This window comes from Dasypus novemcinctus, chromosome 20 (genome assembly GCF_030445035.2).
Source record: "Dasypus novemcinctus isolate mDasNov1 chromosome 20, mDasNov1.1.hap2, whole genome shotgun sequence".
NCBI lineage: Eukaryota > Metazoa > Chordata > Mammalia > Cingulata > Dasypodidae > Dasypus > Dasypus novemcinctus.
In genome coordinates, this window is record NC_080692.1 from 7797981 (window position 1) to 7825063 (window position 27083).

Below are 27083 nucleotides of genomic sequence, written 5' to 3' on the forward strand. Positions count from 1 at the left end.
GAATGCGGCGGCTCAGCCTTCTCCCCGCGGGCAGCGCACGGATCCGGAAGTAATCCTCTAGGGAGGTCACCGGCGGCTCTACGGGTGCCGGGAGGGCGGCGCGCACGCTCGAGCCGGAGCGAGGCGTGGCTGGGTGCAGAGCAGTGGCACCGGCATCTCCCGAGGCGGCATCCACGGTCTGTCTTCTCCTTTCGTCTGCGTTCGTTAAGGAAGCCCCTTCCCTTCGTCCCGCGCCTTGGAGTAAGTAACGGCGCGGGCCTTTCCCTGCACGAGAGCCCGTTGGGGAGGAAGGCGGAAAGCGAGCGAGGGAGCGTGCTGGCATCGCGCGGGTCTCCCCTGTGCGGACCGGGCGCCGGGGGAGAGAGCGGGAAACATCGGTGTTTAACTGGACTGTAGGGGTGAGGCATCCGCACCGGCAGCGGCCCTTCTTCGTTCGTTTCTACAAAATTGTAGAAAAGCATGCTATGGAGCGAGGAAGGGTGGAGGGAAGGAATCCCGTTTTTACGGCCCGGGGCTGGGGGCTGGGGATCTTTGGAGGTAGAGGAGAGGCAAAATGGAAAGGGCAGAGTTGTCGCCTTTGAGTGTCAAGTTCATTTACTCCTGCTCCACAAAAAGTATCAGCCAGATTTTGCACTATCCCAGCAGTAATGGAATTTGGGAAGTTTCTAGCCGACTGCTGATACTGTTCCCGTCCCGTCACCCTATTTTCCCTCCTCCCTCAACCCTTAATGACGTATCTAATGGCCAGAAAATAGGGTATTAAGAAAGTTCAGTTTAGTGTGTTTCTTTAAAGAAGTGAGATATATCACTAGTTGCTGATAAATGCTTTTAAGTCTAGCTGTGTTTCCTACAAGCCTTGGGCTCGGCCCAGGCACCTGTGCCTAAGAGCACACATTTTAGAGATCTTAGAATTCCACACTACTGGTCTATCTAAGCAGTTGTAAAGTAGAAAGAGGTAAGAACCGCAGCGCCTGCAGGCGTTTTTAGATAGATAGTCATTAGGATAATGAAAGAAATCCTCTGCATATTTGGATTTTGAGACTTACCCCGTTCTTCCTGGCTCCCTCTCCCCGGCAGGAATATGCCTTGTTTGGGTTTCCTCCCCTCCCTAGTCATTTTTAAATGTATGGCTAAGTGGTTTAGTTGGGAGCGTTACCTGTAAAGATAATTTCAAAGCTGCTGTAAATAGGTTATAATGTTGCAGTCTGTGTCAGTAGGGGGCGCTGGTGGTTCCTTTCTAAGCACCTTGGAGATCCAAGTATTCAGTCCCTTCTATTTTGAGGGCGGAAAGAAACTATATTCTGGATGTGATGGGGGAACTGTTCTGATGTGGGCTGTGGGTGAGAGGCTGTTCATTATAGATAACCTGAGCTGTTTGTGTCCTGAGCTGTGCACGGGGGACAGTCAGAAGCTGCAGCCCGGCACTTGGTAGCCATGGGAGCAACCCCAGTCCCAGGAAATCAATTTAGCGACTCAAACTCTATATACATACCAGTCAGTCCAGAGAGACTGATAATAGTGATGCCAAAGCTTAAACTTAAGTTTGACCTGGAAGGAGAAATATAATATAGCCTTTGCATGAGTTCAAAATTATCTAATTCTGTATCCAAGTGTGCCTAGAAATTCATTTAAGTAATATAGGCCCTTTAGACTTTGAATGTTCAGAAAGGATGTGTATTCAAAGTTGCATCCAGACAGAATATGGGCGATATATTAATTCAAAACCTATCTGGTACTCAGACAAACACTTAACTAACAAAAAGTCGTTTTCTTTCATAAAAGCACTGTTTAACTCCCCACCCTTATATCTTTTCTGTATAAAAGGGAACCCAAAATTCTATTTGGGGCTTGGATTTTGGAATGAGAAGCTCTGAGCCCAGCCAGTCATAAATAAATCTTTTTTTCCTTCGAGAAATTATTCCTGAGTCCTGGCCTTTCTATATGCAAATAATTGAACCTCTCTCGACTTACACAACAGTTCCAGACTGCCGTATCTGTGAGAGACCAATGCCGAATGTGGAGAGGTTACTCAAATATTTGTTTTGAACTAGAAAAAAAAAGTTACAGCTGAAGGAAATGTTAGCCAGGGTCTGGGTGAATGTGGATAAGGTGTTTTCTGTTGAAGATAGGAATTAATAGAGGCATAGGAAAAAATGGACCCCAAATGTAGTCATTATAATAAAATGACAAGATGAGTAATAATTTTAACAGCACAGGAAACATCATTGAGCATTGTGGTTGAGGCAGCTGCAAAGCTTTATTACAGAATTGCACTTGTTGAAAAGCAGCTTTTATAAATTTAAAATATATACACAAGATAGGAACTTAATATCAATGTCTTATTCAGGATCTATACTTGAGGGAATGTGTTCACTGGCTTTTTAGTATTAATGTAGGTTTTAAGTAACTATTTTTACACGTTTAACCAGCATCAAGTAAATCGACTTTAGAAGCAGATGCTCAGGTAATTTGAATGGATACAACTAAATTAGTTTTCGTAATTTTAAACCACCACATTTGTCTTTTTTTCACTTAGCTCTGAAAAGTTTATATTTATCGAGTTTCTTCAGTAAAACCTTTGCAGCAGTAGAAATGCTGAAAAATGTAATTAAGTGATTGCATAGGGGGTTTATTGCTCAATTCCAAATTTAAAAAAAATTTCCTCTCTGAATCCATAACAAACTGATCTTTCTAGAATAATCTACCTGTTTTCTCCATTTGGAAATCTTGCCAACCTCTCAAACTCAGCATGCCCAGATTTGAACATTGCACCATCCCTCCTGAGGTCCAGTCTCTTTTTCCTTGCAAATAGCTTTGATTTACCTTCCCTTGGAAGTGTTTTGTTTTAGGACACATAATAAACTCTCATCTGCAAGTTAAATCTGTTTACTTGCCACTTCTACCACCCTAGTCCAAACCTCCTGTATCTCTTGTGAGCTATTAGAGAGGTTCTTTCCTGATCGCCTTACTATACAGCTGTACCTAATTAGTCCTCCCCAGGGTAAACAGTGGGTCAGTTCACTCTTGCTTAATCAGAACTACATGTGGTGGTGGTGATCACCTGCCAACTAGCTTCTCTAGGTAAAAGTTAATTCCCTCCACCTGCCAAAAGAAGGAAACTCCTGAACCTTGTCCATTGCGTTCTATTACTAAATTAAATGTAGGAAGCCTGCATTACCTGAGGATAGTTGGTGCCATCTCTTCATCAGTTCACATGGTTCCTTCTGCTTGAACTTCTTCCCTGCTTCCTCGATTTCTAAATCGTTATCTTAATATCAAATTGCCTTTTAGTCATGGTCCTCCTTTTTTTTTTTTCCTTTTAGCTTCCTAGATCAATGTGGGTTTACGGGAAAATGGTGCAGATAGTACAGAGTTCTAAACAGCCCCCCACACAGTTTACACTATTATTAACAGTTTGCTTAAGTGGTATCTAGTTATAACTAATGAAACTATTCTAATTATACTATTAACTCTAGTCTGTAGTTTACATTAGCATTCACTCTGTGTTCTTTGGTTCTTCATTTTTATTCTGGTAACATGTAATCTAAAATTTACCATTTTATCAACTTTCCATTATACAGTTAAATGGTGCTAATTACATTAACTATGTTCACAATTACCAAAACTTTTCCATCACTGCAAACAGAAACTATACACCAATTAATTAAGCAATATACTTCTCATTCCCTATCACCATTTCAATTCCTGATAGTCTAGTTTCTGGCTGTGAATTTGCATATTCTAATTATTTCATGTAAGGACAGTCATACAATATTTGTCCTTTTGTTTTTGGCATATTTCACTCAACATAATGTCCTCAGGGTACATCTGTGTTGTAGCATACATCAGAACTTCATTCCTTTTTATGCCAAATATTCCATACCCTATTTTCTTTTTTTCTTTTCTTTTTTTTAAGATTTATTTATTTATTTCTCTCCCCCACCCCCACCCCGGTTGTCTGTTCTCTGTGTCTATTTGCTGCGTCTTCCTCTTTGTCTGCTTCTGTTGTCAGCGGCACGGGAATCTGTGTTTCTTTTTGTTGCGTCATCTTGTGTCAGTTCTCCGTGTGTGCAGCACCATTCCTGGGCAGGCTGCTCTTTCTTTCCCGCTGGGCAGCTCTCCTTACGGGGCGCACTCCTTGCGCGTGGGGCTCCTCTACTCGGGGACACCCCTGCGTGGCACGGCACTCCTTGCGCGCATCAGCACTGCGCATGGGCGAGCTGCACATGGACTACCCCATTTTCTTTACCCATTCATCTGTTGATGGACCCTTGAGGTGTTTGCATCTTTTGGCAATGGTGGATAATGCCGCTTTGAACGTTGGTGTGCAGATACCTGTGTATTGAGACGCTCTGCTCTCAGTGCCTTGGGCGTATACCTGGGTGTGGAGTGGCCTGTTCGTGTGGTAATTCTGTACTCTTCTGAGGAAACCACCAAGCTGTTCACTACAGTGGCTGCACATGTTTACGTTCCCAAGGAAGTTCCTATTTCTCCACAGTCTCTCCAACACCTGTTCTGTTCTGTTCTTGCTTGCTTGCTTTCTTAAAAGCCATTCTAGTGGGTGTGAAATGTAGTTTTGATTTGCGTTCCTAGTGGCTAATGGTGTTGGCTATTTGTAATGTCTTTGGAGAAATGTCTTTCAGGTCTTTCCGTTTTTTAATTGGGTGGTTTGTCTTCTAGTTGTTGGTAATGGCCTTCTAAAAAAGGTCTTGTCATCTTCCTGACCACCTACCTCCCAAGTAGATGTGATTTGCCCCCCTCTTAAAACACACTGATATTGTTATTCTTGATGTCAGGCTTTTGCTCTTCTGGTTAATTGGCCTTCAAGGACAGGCCTAATGGTCAGTTCTCACCTGACTCTCCTGAAGCTAGGAGAGGCCTGCCTGCTGCTACCCAAGACTTCCAGAATTTGTGAGGTTTCCCTCACCCTGAAACACCTGATACATCGTAGACCTTCAGTGTTCAAACTGAACTGAAGATTAGGTTGAATCTTAGTTGAGGATTAAGGATAAACATAAATGAAATATTGATGACCTTAAGTTCTAACTAATGAAGTGGATGAAATTCAAATTCGGCTTTGCTTGTAAATCTTGAAGTAGCATTGAGCCAATTTAGGAATGTTTCACTTCTGTTTGACTTCTAGTGCCTAGTCCTAGAGTGGCACTATTTAGCTTCTGCTTCTGAAATGGTGCTGAAAATAATATTCTTTTTGTTACAGTGCTGTTTTTGGGGTGCTCTTATAATTTGAAACATTTTGGGAATCTTAGGTAATAAAGAATAGTGAGTCACTTTTCTGTTACTTACTTTGTTATAGGTTGGTCAGGTTCTGTTTCCCCTTATTTTAGGATTGGGGCTGATTCCATTTATTACTTGCCCTAGAGGGGTCAGCCCTGTTTGTTACTTTTTGGGGGGCTTTGTTTTTTGGCAATAGACGTGTGTAGTTTGTTTTTAACTCTGTAGTATTTTAGCGTAAATATTTAATACAATATCTAATACAATCCACTTGTAACAACTATTTTGTCAAATGAACAGTAGTAGATGAGGAACTAGTCTTGTGAGTAGTACATTTTCACCTCTTTGACAGTCAAGAATCCCTTTGAAAAGTTTTGAGATGAGAGCTGTAAAGATAGTTTTATGTAAATCTGTAAGGACTGTTTGCCCGTTTACATATAAAGATATTTGTAGGGTGGGCTGGGGTCATTTGGTAGGTATCAGTCTTTCCTGTGTTTTGTGTTACCATTTTGTCTAGAATTCTGGGGAACCCAGGTTAAGAAAGAACCCTTTCCATAGTGAAAACTAGAGGTTATTCAGCTCTTTCTTCATCATCTTCTGTTGGTGCCTCTACTTTTTTAGAACTGCAGTTAAGAAGTTTGGATTTGCACAAACTGGGTATAGGACATGCATATAGAGACAAATAGAGGTTTTTCTGCCTTCATCTGGGTCAGTGAGCTACTTTGCTTCCAAGAACACAAACTGTTGGTCTTGACTAATGCAATTTAAAAGTTTAATACATTATCATCTCAGGTGCTTTCCAAGGAATAACATACAGCCTGTTCTCTTAGTGTAAATGGCTGTCTGGAACACTCTGCCATGCATCCATGTAGCTTTTTAAAGTATCCGTGTGGCTTTTCCCTTGTTACTTTTAAATGTCTGTTCAAATGTTACCATGTTAGAGGCCTTCCCAAGTCACTCCACATGTCGCAGCCTTTCCACTCCTTTTACTCTTCTTAATGTAGTCACCGGAGATACATTTTGTATGTTGCTCCCCTCCCCTTCTTCCCCACCAGGAGGTAAACTCCATGTGTGCAGGACCTCTGTCCACTGCTGCATTCCTAGTACCAAGGACGCCGTCTCACCGCCTGTCACAAGGTGCTTCAGCCATGTTGCCTCAAATAGTCGATCATATATTTGATTTTTTTCAACGTGTATAATATGTAATTTGTGCATATGGCTTCAGAATTTGAGTATGATGATATATAGACATTTCCTTCTCTCATTCTCATTAAATGAATTTTTATTTTATTTCTTTAGCATATAGTCCTCTTTTCTTGCCTTAAGACCTCAAATTCTTTACCAGTCCCTACTGGAAATTGAGTTCCTGGGTTTGCTCAAAAATAATCCACAAGCAGCAATTTGATAACTTGGTAAAAATTGAACAGAATGTATCCAGTAATACAACAGGAATACATGTGGTGCATCAGGCAAAATGCTCGCCCAGGGATGGTGAGATGGTGGCTGGGGACAGTAATGCTGCACCTGGGGTGTTTGGAGGTGACAGCCCTTTCCAGCCTGTCGGGTTCAAAGCAAAGCTCCTTGTGCAAATCTCCTGGGCTTTGTCAGCTCACTGACGTAAGGAGACCCTCAACAACTAGGCTACCTTTGAGCAACTGAGGATTTTAAGGCTGCCAAGAGAGTTTGTTTTCTAATTGAGAAATAACTCACATACCTTAAAATTCACCTTCTTAAAGTGTGTAATTTAATGATTTTTAGTGCATCCTCTATACGCAGAGCTCAGAAGATGCAGAAACAAGATTGTGCCACTAACATTGTTTAATTCCAGAACATTTTCATCAAAAAGAAACCCCATACCCATAGATATTCACTCCCCATCCTCCATTTCCCCCAGTCCCTAACAATCACTAATTAACTTTGTCTCTGGATTTGCATATTCTAGACATTTCATATAAATAGAATCCCACAATATGTGATCTTGTGACTGACTTCTTTCCATCAACTAAGTTTTCAAGTTTCATCCAAGTTGTAGCATGTATCAGTACTTCATTCCTTTTGACTGAATAACGTTCCATGGTATGGGGATATGCAACATTGTGTTTATGTATTTGTGAATTGATGGACATTTGGGTTGTTTCCACTTCTTGGCTACTATGAATATGCTGCTGTGCACATTCATGTGCAAGTTTTTATATATGTTTCATTTCTCTTGGGTGTAGCAGTAGGAATTGCTTGGTCATATGGTAACTTCATTTAACATTTTGGGTTACTGCCTGTTTTTACAAAGTGGCTGCACTGTTTAGCATGCCTACCGGCAATGTATAATGGTTCTCCTTTCTCCACACCTGCTATTGTATACCCAGGACCTCGTACATGGAAAGCCAGCACTCAGCTACTGAGCCACATCGGCTTCCCTGAGCTGGCTTTTTCATTTTTACCTGTTTTTTCTTTTTTCCCCCAGGAGGCACCGGGGACTGAACCTGGGGGCACCCCACAACCCCAGTGTGGGAGGCAGGTGCTCAACTGCTCGAGCCACATCTCCTCCCTGCATGTCATTTTTTTATTATAGTAATCCTAGTGGGTGCAAAGTAGTATCTCATTGTGGTTTTGATTTGCATTTCCCTACTGATTGAGCACCTTTTCATGGCTTATTGGCCATTTGTACATCTTCTTTGGAGAAGTGTCTATTCAGGTCCTTTGCCCATTTTTAAACTGGGCTATCTTTTTTGTTCCTGTATTGAAAGATCTTTTAAATACATTTTGGATATAAATCCCTTGCCAGATAGATGATTTGTAAATATTTTCTCTCATTCTATGGGTTATCTTCTCACTTTCTTGGAGTCTGTTGTAGTCTGCTAAAGCTGCCAAAAGCAATATACCAGCAATAGGTTGACTTTTAAAAATGAGAATTTTACACACTTAGTTTTGAGGCTGAAAAAAATGTTGAAATCAAGGCATCATCAGGCAGTTCTTTCTCTCCAGAGACCAGCTGCTGGCAGTCCTGGACACCTCTATAATGTGGCAAAGCACATGTCAGCATCTGCTGGTCTCTCCCTTCTCTTCTGGGTTTCCTTGCTTTCAGCATCTGGCTTCCGTGGCTTTCTTTTTTCTCGCTGAATTTCTTTTTTTTAAGGATTTATTTATTTATCTCCCCCCTCCCCCCGATTGTTTTTGCTCTTGCTGTCTGCTTTCTGTGTCCATTCGCTGTGTTCTTCTGTGTCTCCTTGTCTTCTCTTTAGGCAGTACCAGGAACTGATCCTGGGACCTTTCAGAGTGGGAGAGGCACTCAGTCTCTTGAGCCACCTCAGCTCCCTAGTCTGCTGTGTCTCTTACTGTCTCTCCTCTGTGTCTCTTTTTGTTGCGACATCTTACTGTGCCAGGTCTCTGCGCAGGCCAGCTTGCCTTCTCCAGGAGGACCCAGCAATCATACCCTGGACCTTCTATGTGGTAACAGGAGCCCAGTCACTTGAGCCACATCTGCTTCCCTACATTCTCTTTTTTCTTTTTTCTTTTTTTTTTTAAATAAAAGTTAATAGAGCACAAGGAATGTTACAATAAAAAACATAAAAAAAAAAAAGTGGTTTCCATATAACCTACTCCCCACCCCCTACCACATCATTTTTGTAAATCATATTTTTTTGAAAATATATACATCACACAAAAAAATGTTACATTAAAAAATATAAGAGGTTCCTGTATACTCCCCCCCCACACTCCTCCCACACCAACAACCTCCCTCATCATTGTGGCACACTCATCACACTTGGTGATCACAATTTGGGCCACTGCTGCACTACACAGATAATAGTTTACCCTGTAGTTCACACTCTCCCCCAGTACATTCAGTGAGTTATGGCAAGATATATAAAGTCCAGCATCTGACCCTGCAATATCATTTAGGACAACTCAAAATCCCAAAAATGCCCCCACATCACAACTCTTCTTCCCTCTCCCTGCCCTCAGCAACTACTGTGGTCACTTTTTCCACCTCGATGCTAAAATTTCTTCTATTATTTGTCACAATCATTTTATAGTGGAATATCAGTAAGTCACTCTAGTGCATATTTTATTCCTCCATTCTGTGGACCCTGGGATGTTGATGTCCCCTCTACCTCTAGGTCAAGAGGGGGCTTAGATTCCACGTGGATGATGGATGCAATTCCTCTGCTTGCAGTTGTAGGCACTCTTGATTCCCTGGTGTGGTGGTTTACTATCTTCACCTCCCTGTTAGCTGACCTCGGTAAGACCAATGAACCAGAGAGTAGGAGTCGCCACTCTGCTGAGGCTTAGTCTCAGCTGACACATGGGCAGTCCAGAGATTCAAGTTTCCTGACTATGCACCATCCCTAGTGCCAACCACAGGTTCAGTAACAGTGACAGAAGAGGCATGTGTAGAAAAGTCACATCTGAGTCCAGCTCCATCACACTCAGGAGCACAGATTCCAAAGTAGGGCCCTCTGACATGGCACAGAGCTCCAACCTACATTCTCTTTTTTTTTTTTTTTTTGTCTTTATTTTTTTAATGTTACATTCAAAAAGATGAGGTCCCCATATACCCCCCTACATTCTTTTATAAATGACTCCAGTAAAAGGCTCCAGACCCATGCAGGTCACACCTTAATTGAACTAACCTAATCAAAAAGCCCTCCTTACAGTAGGTTTACACCCACAGGAATGGGTTAATTTAAGAACATAATTTTCTGAGGTCCATGTGGCATCAAACCATTAGAGTCCTTTGAAGCACAAAAATTTTTAATTTTTATGAAGTCTAATTTATCTGTTTTTTCTTTCGTTGCTTGTGCTTTAGGTGTTAAATCTAATAAAATTGACCATAAATGTATGGCTTTATTTCTGGACCTAAATGATTTTCTGTTGATTTGTATGTCCTCATGCCAGTACCCTGTCATCTTGAATACTATAGCTTTGTTTCTAAAATCAGAAAATATGAACCTCCAACCTAGTACCAGAATAGTTTCAAATTTGCATTTAATTTAGATAAAGAAGAGTAGACTAGGTAGTTTTCTTCAGAACAAGTCAGAGCAGATCCTAAATTGACCTACTCTTAGGAACAGGATCTCTAAACTTATCCATGCCAGATCCACTCTAATCCTTCCTTTATTCAACCCGTGATTTTTTTTGGCAGGGGTGGATTTGATAGCAATGCAACTATTAGAGTGTGGAAGGTTGAACAACATACGACATTAAAAACAGCATCTGGAAGCCTGTTGGCTATCCTCCCATGTCTCGCGAGAGGCGCTGGGGTCCGTGGTGGTGGTGAATCTGTAGGTCTCCGCAGGCAGAGCTCAGAAGATGCAGAAACGAGTAGTAAAAATTCAGTAGTGCCTGGTTTACAAATGGTGGTTGAATCCATGAGTAGGAAGACTGAAATAACTTAGAGCACAGATAGGGGAATACTAGCATTTTTAAGCAAAGGAAAGAATAGTTTCTGGGGTGGGAAGAACTTTGCAGGGGTTCTGTTAAGATAGGCAGTTTGTTTTTTTTTTTTGTTTGGGGTTTTTTGGGTTTTTTCCCTCTTAAGGAGAACATGGGGATATGAGGTGATTTTTGTTGGCTGTTTTGGTCTAGGGTGGGGGACACTTGTTGCCTGGACTAGAAATTGAAGTCTTGTTGAGTATAATTATCATTTTAGGTCCCAGAAGAAACAGAGGAAAAACCCCTTTGACCTCAAAATAGTTGCTAAGAATGAGAGTGGATTTGGGTAAATCTGATAATGGAAAGGGGAAATGTTGTGGGTGTTTAATCCTTGATGGTCTGTATTGTCTCTGAAGCTAATTTTAGGAGGGTGGGGTAGGTTAGGGAACTATGGAACTTAAGAGTAGTGAAGGTTTGGAATAGCCACCGAGAAATGTAAAAATGTAGGGAAAAAGGAATGGAGAAATAAGACACATGGTCAAAGAGAGAAAACAGAAAATGAAAGGGAAGAAATTGTCAGTGAAATAATAATTTGAGAAAAGTTCCCTATAAAGAAGCACAGCATGTAGTTTCCAGATTGAAGGGACCCACTTTAATATTCAATAAAAAATGAGAACATGCCACACCTAGGTATGTCAGCATGAACCCATAACTCACAAGCTTCCAGAGAACTAAAACAGGTCACATAGAGGCAGCATTGCAAATCTGAATGGCTTTTCACCAGCAACTCCAGAGGCATGACTACCCACTGAGCAGTGCCTCCAAATTTCTGACAAAATTATTTTGAACCCAATATTCTATATTCAGCCAGGTTATTAACAGTGAGGCCAGAAAACAAAGTTTTCAAACATGCATGCCCCAAATATGAGGGAATAAGCCAAGAAGTGAAAGTAATGGGATAGAATAAATGGGAACCCCCCAGGAAGGTGGTGAAGGAAGACCCTGGACACCTAGAGGGCAGCAGGGGAATCCAGGAGAAAATTAAAAATAAATTTGATGTACTGCAGGGAGTGGATCCTAGGTACAAATTTTTAAAGGGGATTTGGGCAGTTGAAAGATAGTTTAGGGTTAAATTAGTTCTGTGCGCATATAGAACTATGGAAATGAAAGAATGAACTACAGGGACAACCATCAAAGGAAAACTAAATTAACTGCAGCACTCAGCTCCTAATCACATACATTGTCTTAATTGTATAAACCCTAAATACTGAGCTATTCAGAATTTGCTTGTTGCTCTGGGAGGGATGTGAAGTGTAGGCCTGTTTTTTTGAGTTATCAGAAGCATCAGGATTGTTGGAATGTGTGCCTCTTGGGAGTGAAACGGGGTAGGGAGAGGTAGGGGGCCTGCCCTCTTACCAGTTCGTAGTATTGGAACAGTTATACCTGCAAGTATAGCTTTGGTACATGTTAAACCTAAGAGCAAAAAGCAAATGGGTGGTAGAAACTGCTAGCCTAGTCAGCTCTTAAAGTTTGGCTGTAAATTATGTTGATAAAGGGCAATAGCTTGATGGGTAGATGTGGGAAATTATAATTTTTCTACTGTTTCCCCCTTGGAAAGTGTTTTAGATTTGGAATAAGAAAATCTGATTAAGAATGTATCTAGAGTGGAAGTAAATGTAGCATTGAGATGGAGAAAGTGGCCATGGTGGCTGCTGAGGGTGGGGAGTGGGAAGAAGAGATGTGATGTGGGGGCATTTTCAGGACTTGGAGTTGTCCTGGGTGGTGCTGCAGGGACAGTTACTGGGCAGGGTATGTCCTCCCATGGCCCACTGGGTGGACTGGGGGAGAGGGTAAACTATAATGTGGACCATTGACCATGAGGTGCAGCGGTGCTCAGACATGTATTCACCAAGCACAATGAATGTCCCATGATGATGGAGGAGGTTGTTGTTATGGGGGGAGGGGAGTAGGGGGTATATGGGGACCTCATATTTTTTAAATGTAACATTAAAAAATAAAAAAAAATTTTAAAAAAAAGAACGTATCTAGGGGGAAGCAGACATGGCTCCATGGATAGGGCATCTGTCTACCATATGGAGGGTCCAGGGTTCGATCCCCAGGGCCTCCTGACCCATGTGGTGAGCTGGCCCATGTGCAGTGCTGCTGCTGCGTGCAAGGAATGTCATGCCACACAGGAGCGGACCCGTGTAGGAGTCCCCAACGTGCAAGGAGTGTGCCCCACAAGGAAAGCTGCCGTGCGTGAAAAAGCGCAGCCTGACCAGGAGTGGCACTGCATACATGGAGAGCTGGCACAGCAAGATGAACGCAACAAAAAAGAGACCCAGTTTCCCAGTGCCACAGGATAATGCAAGCAGACGCAGAAGAACACATAGAGAATGGACACAGCAGACAATAGGGGAGGGAAGGGGAGAAGAATAAATTTTTTTTTTTAAAGGATGTATATAGGGAGTGGATGTGGCTCAAGTGGTTGAGCACCTGCTTCCCAGTTTTGGTTCCCAGTGCCTCCTAAAAAGAAAAAAAAAAAAAAACAGACAAAAAAGGCAACTCGGGAGCAGGTGTGGCTCAGTGGTTGAACACCGGCTTCCCACGTACGAGGTTCCGGGTTCCATCTGGGAATGTTTCCAAGTCCCAGGGGTGTACATCGTAGAAGCTCCATTACTGTGGACTGAATCTGATTGGGGTGGCTTCATGTTCTTTCCAGAATGTTTCCTCATGACCTTTGCATTTACTTTTCCTTCTGAGGCTGTTGGCCCACATCTTTAGAGAAGTAGCTTTGATAGTAGATAAGGGGTTTTTTTTTTGCCCTTAAAGTACTTTGACAAGTCATCTGTGGACAAATGTTTGATTCAGAAAACTAATTTTAGCCTAAGTGCACTGAAAAAAAATTCTCATCTTACAGTGTGAACTTCCTGAGGAAAACTAGTTTGAAAATGGAAAACACAGAACCAACGGATTCTCCTCGAATAACCAAACAGTCTATTGTTTCAGAGGAGGTATGAATTGTTTTTCACTTCCCTTCCCCCCTCCACATAAATGAGTCTAAAAGAAATATATAAGCTATTTTCTTATTTCATATCATTGTTTTTATTTCTTTTTTTTTTTTTTTTTAAAGATTTATTTATTTATTTAATTTCCCCCCCTCCCCTGGTTGTCTGTTCTTGGTGTCTTTTTGCTGCGTCTTGTTTCTTTGTCCGCTTCTGTTGTCGTCAGCGGCACGGGAAGTGTGGGCGGCGCCATTCCTGGGCAGGCTGCTCCCTCCTTCGCGCTGGGCGGCTTTCCTCACGGGCGCACTCCTTGCGCGTGGGGCTCCCCTACGCGGGGGACACCCCTGCGTGGCAGGGCACTCCTTGCGCGCATCAGCACTGCGCATGGGCCAGCTCCACACGGGTCAAGGAGGCCCGGGGCTTGAACCGCGGACCTCCCATATGGTAGACGGACGCCCTAACCACTGGGCCAAAGTCCGTTTCCCGTGTTTTTATTTCTTGAAGACAGTTTTGAACATTATTCCTTCTCTAAGAGTCAGATATTTTGCTCTTGTTTGAGAGCACTAGTATATCTCTCAATTATAAGTATTCGTTAAATTGAGACTTTAAAAATGTAGATTTTTGCTCTTGAGAGAAAAATTCTCAAAAGTTTCCCTGGACAGAAGAATAATATGTGAATTTTAGGGCTTAGATAATTCATACTTAGTCACCAGATCTTAGTTGTTTATGGTCTCAACATCTATGTTTAATAACAATAAAAACCTGAATTGTCAGTTGTAGTCTAAATCCAGTGAGTTTTAGAACTAATGTTTGTTTTGTATGTTATTCAATTTAGCTTTCAAAAGTCTCTTCCTGCAGGAACCATTGCAATGGATAAGTTTTAAATCCTTCATCTTGGAACTCTGATCTTGACACCTTTCTGGAATTCTTTTTTATTTAAAATCCTTCCATGTTGTCTGTGAACAGATCTGCTGATAATTATTAGGTTGCTGCTGGCGAGAAATGAAAGATAGGATAGTAGGAAAAAGGGAGTAGCCTCTCAGTTCAGTATAGTGCTGTAGGTAAGTTAGTCCTGGTAACCTAAATGCTTCATTGTCCAGGCAGCAGCATCATGGGGTGCCTGTCTCAGGTTGGGTGCGAAACCCACATGTCATCATGGGAAATCCAATCATTGGACGTGGGTTCCCACGGTCAGTTTTCCTGTGTAGTCTCTGGCAGTAAAATAACACTGGTTAATGTCCACGAACTGAACATACCTGAGTGGCCAGTGCCCAGAGGGCAGGTCAGAACACAGAGCACCTGGAAGACCATGCCCCACACTGTCCTTCCTTCCGTTGCCCCCACCCCACCCTTGTTTCATTTTACCTCTCGGTACTTCTACAAAATCTCCAGAAAGAGGTACAGTCGCCCACCCTTCGGGAAGTAGTTACCCTAAACTGAAAACTTGACCATGATTTATTGGGAGGGAAAGTGATGAGTGGGAGGGCCACATAGAGAAAATTTCAAAGAAACATAAAACTTCTCAATTATTATAAAAACCAAGTTGATTTGAAAGTTTCTCAACTTACTATCTGCTCTCCTTTTAGTTAATTGCAGAAGGAAAATGGGTCAAGCTTGAAAAAACAACTTACATGGATCCTACCGGTAAAACTAGGTAAAGTATTTTTTCCCTTTTGTAATCAGTATTTGGGGTCTCAGGGTTTCTGTTAAATGTTTGGCATTTTCCTCATTATAAACTGTCTTAATCTAACTTAGTTCCTCCTATTACTCAAGTATATGGAATTCATAATTTCTGAATAAGTGTAATATAATCTCTAATTTGTTAACACCATTCTCCCTTAGTAGACTAGCATGAACCTACAGGTTTTGGACTAAGACTAACTTAAGTATACTCTGATAAGGCATAAGAATAATTAACAGTACAGATTGTTTCCTTGTAGTTAAACCAATTTTTAATCTATAAATTAGAAGATTTAAAGAGAAAACATTGCTGGGTTTGAGGGGAAACTTATATGCTTGTATGGTGAAATGTAAATTAGCAAAACCCTTTTGTAAAATATTTTGCTATATGTATCATGTAGACATTGAAGATATTGTACCCTTTGACCCAGTAATCTCCCTTCTGAGAATGTGCTAAGGAAATTATCTGGAATCAGATTTATGCATGAAAATGTTCATTAAAATTTTAAATGGCAAAAAAAACAACCTGAAAGCAACCTAAATATCTTAAAAGTAGAGATAACTGTCACAGTGTGTTTATTTCGTAAAATCTTCCCAGCCATCAAAAAAGCAGACTATGATAACAACCTCACAATATTGGAAAAGTTAGGGAGATAACAAAATAGAAAATTGTATATGTGCTTTTTAAACTCTGAAATAATACTTAAGAAAGGTTAGAAGGAAAACCATAGTATTTTCTGTTTATAATCTTTCGAAACTATAATTACAAAAAAATGTCAAAATAGATTAGTGCAATGTATAAAAAGGAATAAAACAGAATGAAAAAATATGAAAACAAAGCTAAATATAGTATCCAGATTATATGGTACAAATTCATAAGTTAATAAAGATATCAAGATTACATTTAATAACTAGAATAAAAATTTAAAGATAAAATCTAGGACTATATAACATAGCAAACCCTATTGTAGACAATGGACTACAGTTAATAGTACACTAATAAGAATGTTTTTTCATGAGTTACAACAAGTGCGTGACACTGATACAAGGTGTTAATGATAGGATGGTATATGGAAAAAAAATACCTCTAAGGTAAACTGTGGATGATAGTAAATAGTACTATTTTAATAATCTATTTTCAAAGGTAACTACTGTTTAAAAAATAGTGCCATTACAAAGAAGTGCTATCATCACTTGTAACAAGGTTTCACACCAATGCAGGGTGGTAGTGGTGGAGTAATGTATGGGAATTCTATTTGTATGCATTTCTCCAATAAACCCCACAATTTCTCTAATAAAAATTTTTTTAAGATTCCATTTAGCGCTCAAATAAAGAGTAGCATAGTTTTTTTAATTAGGAAATGTCATTAATGCAAAAGTAGATAGACTTGCCAGCAATTTAAATACCTTTGAATATACCTACTAAATCAACAAGCACATAGATGAGATCAATAGCAACTTTGGTCAAGATGTCTGTAGCACTATTAAATGAAAACCAGGAGTAAGAAAGCTGAGCACACTATGATCCTTTAACACAGTTGAGGGTATAACTAGAATTTAGAGTGTCAGCTCTGTGGGCTCTGGTATATAGAACTAAATGTGAAATAAGTCAGGGATAGAAGCCAGACCCAAAACAGAAATGTGGCAAGGCTCAAGCCATAGGGAGCACAGCGTTTTCAGTTGTACTTGTCTCTGTAAAAGTAATAGTGAGGTTGAACCCTCTCCCCATGGTCTGACTCAGCAGTTTGGCAGTGGAGCTCGAAAATCTCTACCAAATTGCCTTATTTCCGCAGCGTCTCTGTAGCACGTTCCCCTCCATTCTTGCTCACCAGGACTCCCTTCTGGCTCTGGAAGGTCTCACGCAGGTATCCAATACTGTGGTGGCAAGCTTTTGCAGAATGAATTGCCACACTTTCCAATAGGCCCTGGTTTATAAACTTATGTTTCCCTTATTCCTGATATCAAAGGTAGAAATAGCTAGAGAAGCCTTTGTTGCACTGTCTTATTCATAGACAAGGACGTGGACTTGGTTTTAGAACTATGAAAACATGCTGGAAGCATGTCCCTTTCCTGAGTTTCAGGGTACTCCTGAAGTCCTCCTCCGTCACCCTCCCTACCTCCTGTGGCGAGGAGCCTAAAAGGTGGAGTAACTTAACTAGACTCAGGATTCTAAAGCTAGAGACTTTCGAAACATTCTTTTAATTCCCTGGTTTTATGAATGATACAGCGGTCATGGAAAGGCAGGGGCTGGGGGTTAGCTAGAAAGCAAGTAAAGACAAGATTTTCTGACTCCCTATCAGGTGCGTGTGCATCAGCGCCCACGGGCATTCTTGTTCTCTCTCTCGTGAATGTGTGGCTGTTTGATTGCTCATAGTTTATGGTTCGTTATTCATTACTGCGTATTAAGTTCATCTTTACCACTATAATGATCTACTCTCTGTTCCCCTTATTCCTAGCATATTAGGTGTGGGATCATCAGTCTTTGCCCAGCACTCTTCTTCAGTTTTTAGGACTAACCGTAGGAGGTGGCAGTAAGCGCTCTGCCAAAGGTGTTTTGTCTCTTGCAACCTGTATTCTTCACTATTGAAAACTGCTCGCTGGTTGGCTTCTTGCTGCTCACAGGAATGTTGAGCTGTTGTCTCTTGTTGTAGTATCTGTCTGATGTTTATAGGTTTTGGTTTTCCTTCTGCTTTCTAAACTTTTTTTTTGAAGTTTATCATTCATGCATGAACATCAGTAAGCAAGTGTATATTAAAATTGTGAACTTTAGGAAAGAAAAATGCATCTCATTGTACAGGACTCCCATATATTACCCCATCACCCACACCGTCCATTGTGGAAAAACACTTGTTACAAACTATGAAAGAGCATCATCAAAACTACTACTAAAATAGCCAATATCTTACTTTTGGAATATTTCCCCCAAAATCCATCTGGTTTTTTGTTTTGTTTTTTAATATATATATATATATATTTTTTTTTTTTTTTAAAGATACTCATTTTTTTGTGTGTACTGTTTCGTGTAACTAAGGGATTCCCATATGCCCCACTCCCCACACCTCCCACCCTTCCCCACATTAACAAGTTTTTTCATTAGTGTTGTACATTTATTGCAATTGATGAACACATTTGGAGCATTGCCACTAAGTATGGATTATAGTTCACACTCTCTCCCACATAATTCTATAGGTTATGGCAGGATATATAATGGCCTGTATCTGTCATTGCAGTGACTTTCAGGATAATTCCAAGTCCTGAAAATGCCCCCATATTACACCTCTTTTTCCCTCTCCCTGCCTTCAGGGCCACTGTCTCCACATCAGTGATATAATTTCTTCCATTGCTAGCATACCAAAAAGTCTAGTAGAATATCAGTAAGTCTACTCTAGTCCATATTTTATTCCCCAGTCCTGAGGATTCTGGGCTCATGATGCTCACTCCACCTCTAATTGAGAGGATCCTCAAGGCTGATGGATGAGACTCTCTTGCTTATAATCGTGGACTCTCTTGGTTCCTTGGTGTGGTGGTTGTCCATCCTCGCCTCCTTGTTTGTTGTCCTGGATGAGTCCAATGAACTGGAGAGTAGGAGCTGCAACTCTGCTGAGGCTCAGGGCCCAGCTGGCACATGGACAGCCCAGAGATTCAAGTCTCTTGGACATATACCTATCCACTCGAGCACCAACTATAGGTTCAAATAGAAGGGACAGAAGAGGCTCACGTAGAGAAGTTACTTCTAAGTCCAAATCTGTCACATTCGGGAGCAGAAACTCCAAAGTAGGGCCCACTGGCGAGGCACCAAACTCAAGAGCTATCTGCCATGACCTATAGGTTCATTTTGACATGTTTGCCCTTTAGAATTTGAGAAGCATGCTGAAAGATAAGTGTAGACAAAGGTTTTTTATACCAAATTAAATATTTTGAGATTTTTATCTGAAGTTAAATATCTGAAATTTGTTTACAGAAATGTGACAAGATCCCAGCCTTAGGGCCACCCAGATAAAAAGAGCAAGAGGGTGCCTTGGGTGTGTATCTGTAACTCTTTGCTTCAGGGTGCCTCTGTTCCTTCTTACCCTGGTCCAGGGTTTTAGAGGAGGGCCCTACTCCCATGTCTCACCACTGCTTTTTCCATTAAAGGGATAAGAGTGCAAGGGGACTTCCCCCACTTCTTCCCCCACCCTTTAAGCAACATGATTGCTCCAATAACTGATTTTTAATACAACTCTACCCATTGTTCCCAGGGGAGGAAGTGGAATATCTTAGTGTTGCTGAAAGTGAAGCAGGTCACATGGCCAGAAACAAGCAGCTGAATCAGAAATAAAGCCACAAAAGGGGGCTGGAGTCTGCAGTTATTCACCTCACATTTTCCTGTAGGGACCATTTTCCAAACCCGTTAGATAAGTTCTCCTGCATGCAAAGTAGAGCCCTTACCTCAGTTGAGTAATTCCTCAGTTATTAAATGAAAGGATCCCCCTTTCCTTAAATAGTACCTTTCAGATGATGTGAGGAACTCTGTCAGTCACTCACCGTGCACCCTGTCTTCTAACATGTGCGGCTGGGATTTTCATGGGGGGCTTCCTTCGCATAAACTGCCTGATAGCCTTTACAGCTGCACTCACCAGTGCTGCCGGTCACCCGTGGGCTACGAACCAACAAACTAAAGCACCTAAGAGTAACTGATTTGAAAGTTTCAGCACAAGTGATGAGCAGGCTGTCCAGTTAGATGGTGCATGGGGTAGCAGAGGCTTTTTGGGGTGATTTTCAGAAGCCGCAGGGAAGCACGGCTGGCTTTCTTCCCACAGATCTTTATTGCTGTGGTCTTCCTAACCGGTATCCGTGCGTTTGCTTGCTTCACGTTTGTAAAGTTTGATTGTACACAGAAAACCTAGGAACATTCTCCTTCGCTGTAATGATTTTGTTCTTCCTTCTCTGCCCAAACAGAACCTGGGAAACTGTGAAGCGTACCACCAGGAAAGGACAGTCTGCCGATGGTATGAGAGCAAGCCTGCCTAGGGAGGGGCGCGCCCTTGCCGCAGGGGACTGGGCGCAGGCAGGAGGTTTCTTACTGTAACCAAGACCGCAGAGCAGAGTTCCATCAGTTACGATCGTGTGTCTAAATCTACTGGCTTTTGCAGGGCCGTGTAAATAAACCAAGATTTCTTTATAAGTAACTCATCTACCTAAGCTCAGAACAGGGTTTATTTTGGGGGATGGGAGGTAGGGGGAGGATAATATTTAGAGCCATATATAAATCAATATAATTTGAAATCGTGCATTGTGTCTTGATATGTTAGTACTTCTGGAAAAGCTGAGTATTCTTTCAAAGGCTCTAGGGGAGAGCCTTTGGTCTGGAAAAATTCTCCGGCACAACGTTATGCATATCGGCCATTTGCTTTATAAATTGTTGAAGAAATGGAATTGAAAAAAGCCTATTCATTCAGTTTACTTTCCCTTCTAGGCATGAAGGCTTTGGCTGCAAAAATCTCAGAAACAGTTCTGAAAGTCACCTCTGGTCTAGGGGAAGTAGGGTGAAAGGTCTTTTTCTCTTTTTTTCCTTTCAATTTTCCCAATTTGCTGTTTCCTGTTTGTTCTCAACTCAGAACAGAGTAGCTCTCCTGTAGCTGCTGTTTTACCTGGTGGAGCATATTTAGGAGGCACCAAGCAGAGAGAGTGGGCAGTTTCTGTTTTCCAGACCAGTAGTTTTTGTTTTTGTTTGGTTTAATGCCAAATAACTTGGAAGGAAAAAATGAAATTCAGTCTAGCTAGCACATACTACAAACAACGGAGTGATGTGAAAGGAAGTCCTGGCGCGCCTAGGTCAGCATGACTGCGCAGGGGGTCCACTGGCATGGTGGGACTCTGTGGAGGTAGCGTAGAGTGAAATTTTATATCCTTGACCCTGTGCTAAATGTCTTTGCTTTGGTTTTGATTTTAAAGAAATAATGCCAACAAAACAAGCCTTTTGTGAAAAAATTCAGAAACATGGAAATATAATTTATTACCTTCTTTTTCTTTACAAATAGCTTTCCAACATTAGATGAAGTTAACTTCTTATTGCTCGTGGCAGGCAGAGGGTAGATCTCAGGTGCAGCTTCTAGTGACAGTGGGGCCGTTCTCCACGCATCGAGGGCATTCCTGGGCTTTCATGAAGTTCCTCCCTTGTCTCCCGGGGACAGGTGTGGCGATTATCCCGGTGCTGCAGAGAACGCTCCATTACGAATGCATTGTTCTGGTCAAACAGTTCCGGCCTCCAGTGGGAGGCTACTGCCTGGAATTCCCTGCGGGTGAGTCACGGGGCGTAGGAAGTGGGATCGCTTCTCGGGACTGTGGGACTGCACCAGGGCCGTGAACCCCTTTTATCTGTCCATTGGCTATACTTAGAAAAGCCATGTCCGCAGGAAGGCCCCTCGCGGCCACCAGCCTCATTGTGCTGATCGTCTGAACAGAGGGAGGCACCGTGTGTCGTTACAGCTCACCTTTCCAGGCCATCCCACCCTCCTCCTTGCAGCATTCATGCTATTCTCTTTTTGAGTAACTTCTTGCTTTTCCTCAGTTTGGCAACATCTTTCATTTTATATCACACTAACCACCTGCCCTCAACAAGTAATTTACAGTACTAACTACGCCACAGATGCCAGACACTGAATAGGAAATACATCTTGGTCTGCCGTACATAAACAGCAAAGGAAATTGTCTTCATTAGTTTCAACTAGAGCTTCTTTATTCAGTTGCACCCCTAAGGACAGCCCTCCACAGTTCAATGCACCATGTTATTACCATGCGCTCTATAAGATCGTCTCCACCTGAAGAGATTAAATCTTTTTTGGTCACTTGGTTGATGTCTTATGCTTTTAAAGTTCTTCCATAGTAATGTAGTTAACTAGTTTCTTTCTCATTTACTCACCATCTCATAAAATCAACTGGACAACCTGTGTTTCACTTTCTTCTCTCTTTGAGAGGAAGGAGTCTGGTGGCCACTGTCTGCCTCCCCTTGGCCTCCTCCCAGCAACCAGGCTAGTGACCTCAGCCTGCCACCTTTCAGTTCTGTCCTCCTTCACTGGAAACAGTCATCTTGGCATTTCAATGTAAACCCTCAATATTTCTCTGTGAAGGAGGAAGGCAAGGATACACTGTCACTACTCTATATATGAGAAAATAGAATCCATAGGTTTCTTGTGCTACAGGCTCTTAGCTCAGTCCCAAACCCCCACCACCAAGTCCTTTAACCACCTGCAAGTTCTTTTTCACCCCAGAAAGCTTTACCAGTTCCATGCTATACAAAAATATTAGTGTGCCGATGCTCATGAAAAAATTCTAGATCTAAATAAGAGGAACAGGGGGAGCGGACTTGGCCCAAAGGACAGGGCGTCCGCCTACCACATGGGAGGTCCAAGGTTCAAACCCAGGGCCTCCTTGACCCGTGTGGAGCTGGCCCATGCGCAGTGCTGATGCGCGCAAGGAGTGCCCTGCCACGCAGGGGTGTCCCCCGCGTAGGGGAGCCCCACGCTCAAGGAGCGTGCCTCTAAGGAGAGCTGCCCAGTGTGAAAGAAAGTGCAGCCTGCCCAGGAATGGCGCTGCACACACGGAGAGCTGACACAACAAGATGACGCAACAAAAAGAAACGCAGATTCCCAAGCTGCTGACAACAACAGAAGCGGACAAAGAAGACGCAGCAAATAGACACAGAGAACAGACAATTGGGGCGAGGAGGGGGAGGGGAGAGAAATAAAAATAAATCTTTAAAATAAGAAAGAGGAACAGGTGATAGTTATCAAAACCTGCTTTACTTAGCTACTTTTATTCTTAGTGCTGTTTTTCCCCTCCTGTAAAAGTTGCCAGCCTCCCTGAGTTTTATCTGTAAGACCCGCTTCACAGCACTCATTCTTCTGACGTGTCTCAGCAGCGCCTCCATTAGAAGAAGGAGGTTTGAGGACAGTTGGGCTTCCCCACCCACCTTACAAATGATTTGGACTTCCAGGTCTCATCGATGAGGATGAAAGCCCAGAAGCAGCTGCTCTGCGGGAGCTCGAGGAAGAGACTGGTTATAAGGGTGACGTTGCCGAATGCTCTCCTGGTTCGTATTGCTTTCCAAGTGTACACTGGGACACTCTTCAAATTAAACTGCAGGTTCTTCTGCGTGTTAAAAGTGGGTTGTTTTTACGGTTGGAATTCATATGGCTTTTATTTCGTCCAGTTCACTGAAGAGAAATCATAGATGGGGATCGGTCGCCATTTCTAAGGCAACCTCCCTGTGAGAGCATGTTTGAACAAGAAGGACCTGCAGATGGAGAGGAATTGGGAAATTAAGTTGCCTATCAGGACTTCCCACCCTCTAAGCTGCTTTAATGCTGACTAGCCTCGTCCCCATGCCAAGCTCCCCAAGAGGAGAATTCGATTTTTTTTTCTTGGTGTAGTGAAAAGATTTTGCAACTTGTCAGTACCATCTAACCCCTCAGGGTTACCAGATGGACTGAGTAACTGGGGGAAAACACGAGCACTTGCTGCGCTTGCTCTGCTGTCCTACCTGCTGAGAGGCTGGGGTCCACTCTCACTTTCCTGGATGTGGGCTGGGCTGGGCATGACGGGCCCAGCCTTCTTTCTAAGACCTGTAACTGGTGAGCCAGGTGGCAGAAGGGACGGAAGCCCGCGACTGGTTTCTGTCCAAGACACCCTGTGCTTCTCCCACAGTTGTGTGTATGGACCCTGGTCTGTCGAGCTGTACCACCCACGTCGTGACCGTAACCATTAACGGCGATGACGCAGAGAACGTCAGGCCCAAGCCGAAGCCAGGTAGGTGTGTGCCGGCTGGAGTGGAGGTGGCGGCTGCGCCGGGGGGGCGTGGAGCGAATGCCTTCTAACCTGCGGTTGGGTTGGTTGATGTGATCTGTTAAGAGAATGATAGTCCTTCGTAGATGCTCCAGCACATGCTTGCTGCTTTCCCAATCTTAAATACTTTACCATTTTCCTTTTACCACTTTCTTTAAAATGCTAACTTGCAGATTTCTGTATTTTCTGTACCAAGCTTATTCCCCCTTAGTAATAGGAGTTATGGACTTAAGTACTAAACAATAGAGACTTCAGAATCATCCTGAATTATGTTTTCATGTGTACTGTAAGAACGGTATAAGAAGGTGTGGCAGTTTTAGTAACTAACTATTCCTTATTAAATTCAGTATTTAGAGAGCCTATTAGGCAATTCTTCAGTTTATAGTATTTTTTAGAAAGGTTGGATTCACAAGCTTTGCCTCTGTCAATCTCTTGCCTTCTCTCCACTCCCTGAAAGAGGGGTACAGTACTTCTGTGCACACCACAGTAAGTACATCGTGTGTGAGTGCTCCTTAGTTGTTCCTGTCTGTGTTTCAGTATCCCATTGCAGCTCATTTTAAATGGTAAAATGTTAAACTAGCGTATTAGAAAACATCCTCTAAATTTTGCTATTAAATAGGGGATGTGGAGCAGCGTAGTAAATGTGTGCTGTTTGGAATGTGTTTACCACATATGTGTAAATTAGATTGGTGGGGGCCCGGTTTCCTGTAGCCTTCTGGATGTCTTGCACAGAGGTCTTGCTGTGTGCCACCCCTCCCAGCCTTACTAAGAGTCACCTTCTGCTCATTTTCAGGGGACGGAGGTACGTGATTCACCTCTCACGGGCTGGCTGTGCACGTGCTTTAGTGCAGCGGTAGTGGCTGTGGACTGGGCTTGTTTTGGTAGGCGTGCTTGTTCTTTGGCTCTGTTTTCACTTGCACTTTGTTTGTTTAGAATTTGTGGAAGTAATTTCTTTACCAAAGAATGACCTGCTGAAGAGACTTGAAGGTAAGCATTCTGAAGGTGACACCGCCCAGCTTTCTCTGTCTACCCTGCTCCTTTCCCAGCAAATGTGGCCCTTGGACATATTGGTCGTGTGGTTGCATTGTGTCATTATTAATTCCTGGCCAGCCCATCTTGTAGGACTTGGATTAAAAAAAAAAATCAGTAATGCAATATGGACAGATGTCCTTTTATTGGAAAACCCCCATACAGCTGCATTAATACCCAGAGGACGGGCGAACGGCTCCTCAAGGAGCTGCGCTGTGCCGTCTCCATAGCTCCCTAGAAACTCATCTGTAAAGGAAGTACCTAATTGTCATAACTTGACTGTTTCATTGGTTGGGAGTCTTTCAGGAAAGTGGTACATAAACGTGCAAGTAATTACTTCAAAAATTAACTTGAATCATTGCTTTAAGAGTAGTCTCTGACATCCTTGCATGAGTACCAGTGGCTTACAGTTTTACTTCCTAAAGTGGAACACATTATTTTGAAATGTGTTTGAAAAGTTCAGAGGATTTTTCAGAAACCACTGTGATTTCATATTCCCAAATAGCTTCCATTCCTCCTTTACCTTTTTAAAAACTAGATCTGAGGTAAAAACCACCTCACGATCCCAAAGTCAGAGTTAGACTATTAGTCACAGTGGGCAGTGTGCAGTAGCTCATCAGGGACTGTTCAGAAGAAGCCGTGGCTGCCCGTGATGCAGGGTCCAGCCTGGAGTCCTGACGGGCCCGAGGGGCTTGGCTGGCTGGGATTAGCATGGGGTTTTGAACAAGCTCCTTCACCTCCCTCAGCTCTGTCATGAAATAGGACAAGCCCCTACCTCTGAGGAGGCGTGGGCAAAATCAAATGGGGCCCCATATGCCAGGCATGTGGCACTAGATGCTCAGGGGTCTCGTGTGCCTTTTTCCCCCCGTATTAGTAGAGTATCCTTTTAAAAAATTCCTTCCTTCTCCTTTCATCTAATTTCCATTCTGGTGTTAGAACATGATGCCGGCCTTCAAACTTGTGTAGCCAGGAAAGCAAGACATTAGAAGTCTGACCACTTCCACCTGAGAGAACCAGAAGTTCTCTTAAAGCCTGTCGTAGTAAGATTCTGAGACCGCCCGTGTTGGCGTGTAATTGCAGTCCCGTCATGCGCACAGCTCAGCTTGCATGGGGAGATGTGCATCCCCTAGCAGGGTAAAAGACACGAGATAGTCACCACCATTCGGTTAGAGCAGCAGAGCCCTGCAGTGAGCTATACAGTATAGTACTGGATGTTTAGACTTTTAAAGCTTTTTGTTTTAACAAGTATAAAATTGTTATCTTTGACCTGTATGCCCCCCTTTCTCTCTATTTTCTTCTGGTTCTTGTCTCATATTGGGACTGTAATCTTGCTTTTATATTCTTTATTCTTTCACTAGATTGAAAGGCAGAAAATGTCCTGTCCACCAATGTACCACCAGCATCTAGCATAGGAACTGACACATAGTAGGTGCTCAGTAAATACTGATGGAATGTTAGGGGGGTACATATTGTCCTTTATTAACAGCGCTGTCTCACTTGTATTCTTTGCTTCCTAAAGCTCTGGTAGCTGATGAGCATCTCACTGTGGACGCCAGAGTCTACTCCTACGCACTGGCGCTGAAACACGCGAACGCTAAGCCCTTTGAAGTGCCCTTCCTGAAATTTTAAGGCCAAAAAGACCTCCTGGCCATGCTTCTGTAAGCACCTCCACCAGACCTCCTTCACTCTTTGTACACAGCCTAGAGTAATGTCAACTTGAAATAAGCTTTTTCACAAAATAAAAGCAATATTCTAGAATGCTTGTGGTGGTATGGAGTTGTAATTACAGACAGGCTGGAACTCTACTTCATTGGAATTTGTTAAACTGCAGCTAATATTGATGGAGAACATAGATACAAATGTTTACTCGCCCCAATTTTTTCTTTTTAAATTTTGACTGTTACTTTCTAATTTAGCCCATGAGATGGGATATTTCTATAG

The 27083-nt window shown here is 42.5% G+C and overlaps 1 protein-coding gene across 5 annotated transcripts; it reads left to right on the plus strand.

The window, feature by feature from the left end:
* NUDT5 (nudix hydrolase 5) lies at positions 1-26900 on the plus strand. Of its 5 annotated transcripts, XR_001119261.4 has the most exons (11): positions 83-240; positions 13526-13619; positions 15197-15264; positions 20229-20278; positions 21464-21571; positions 23266-23361; positions 23976-24077; positions 24907-24915; positions 25047-25100; positions 26501-26567; positions 26662-26900. XR_001119261.4 is itself a non-coding variant. In XM_004468877.5 (10 exons), exons 2-10 carry the CDS (start codon positions 13557-13559, stop codon positions 26769-26771), a joined length of 660 nt encoding a protein of 219 aa, XP_004468934.1. In that variant the 5' UTR covers positions 83-240; positions 13526-13556; the 3' UTR covers positions 26772-26900. The 5 variants fall into 5 exon arrangements, 3 of the variants coding, with proteins under 3 accessions (XP_058138389.1, XP_004468934.1, XP_004468935.1); XR_001119262.4 differs by lacking the exon at positions 24907-24915; XM_004468877.5 differs by lacking the exon at positions 26501-26567.
* The last annotated feature ends 183 nt before the right edge of the window (positions 26901-27083 follow it).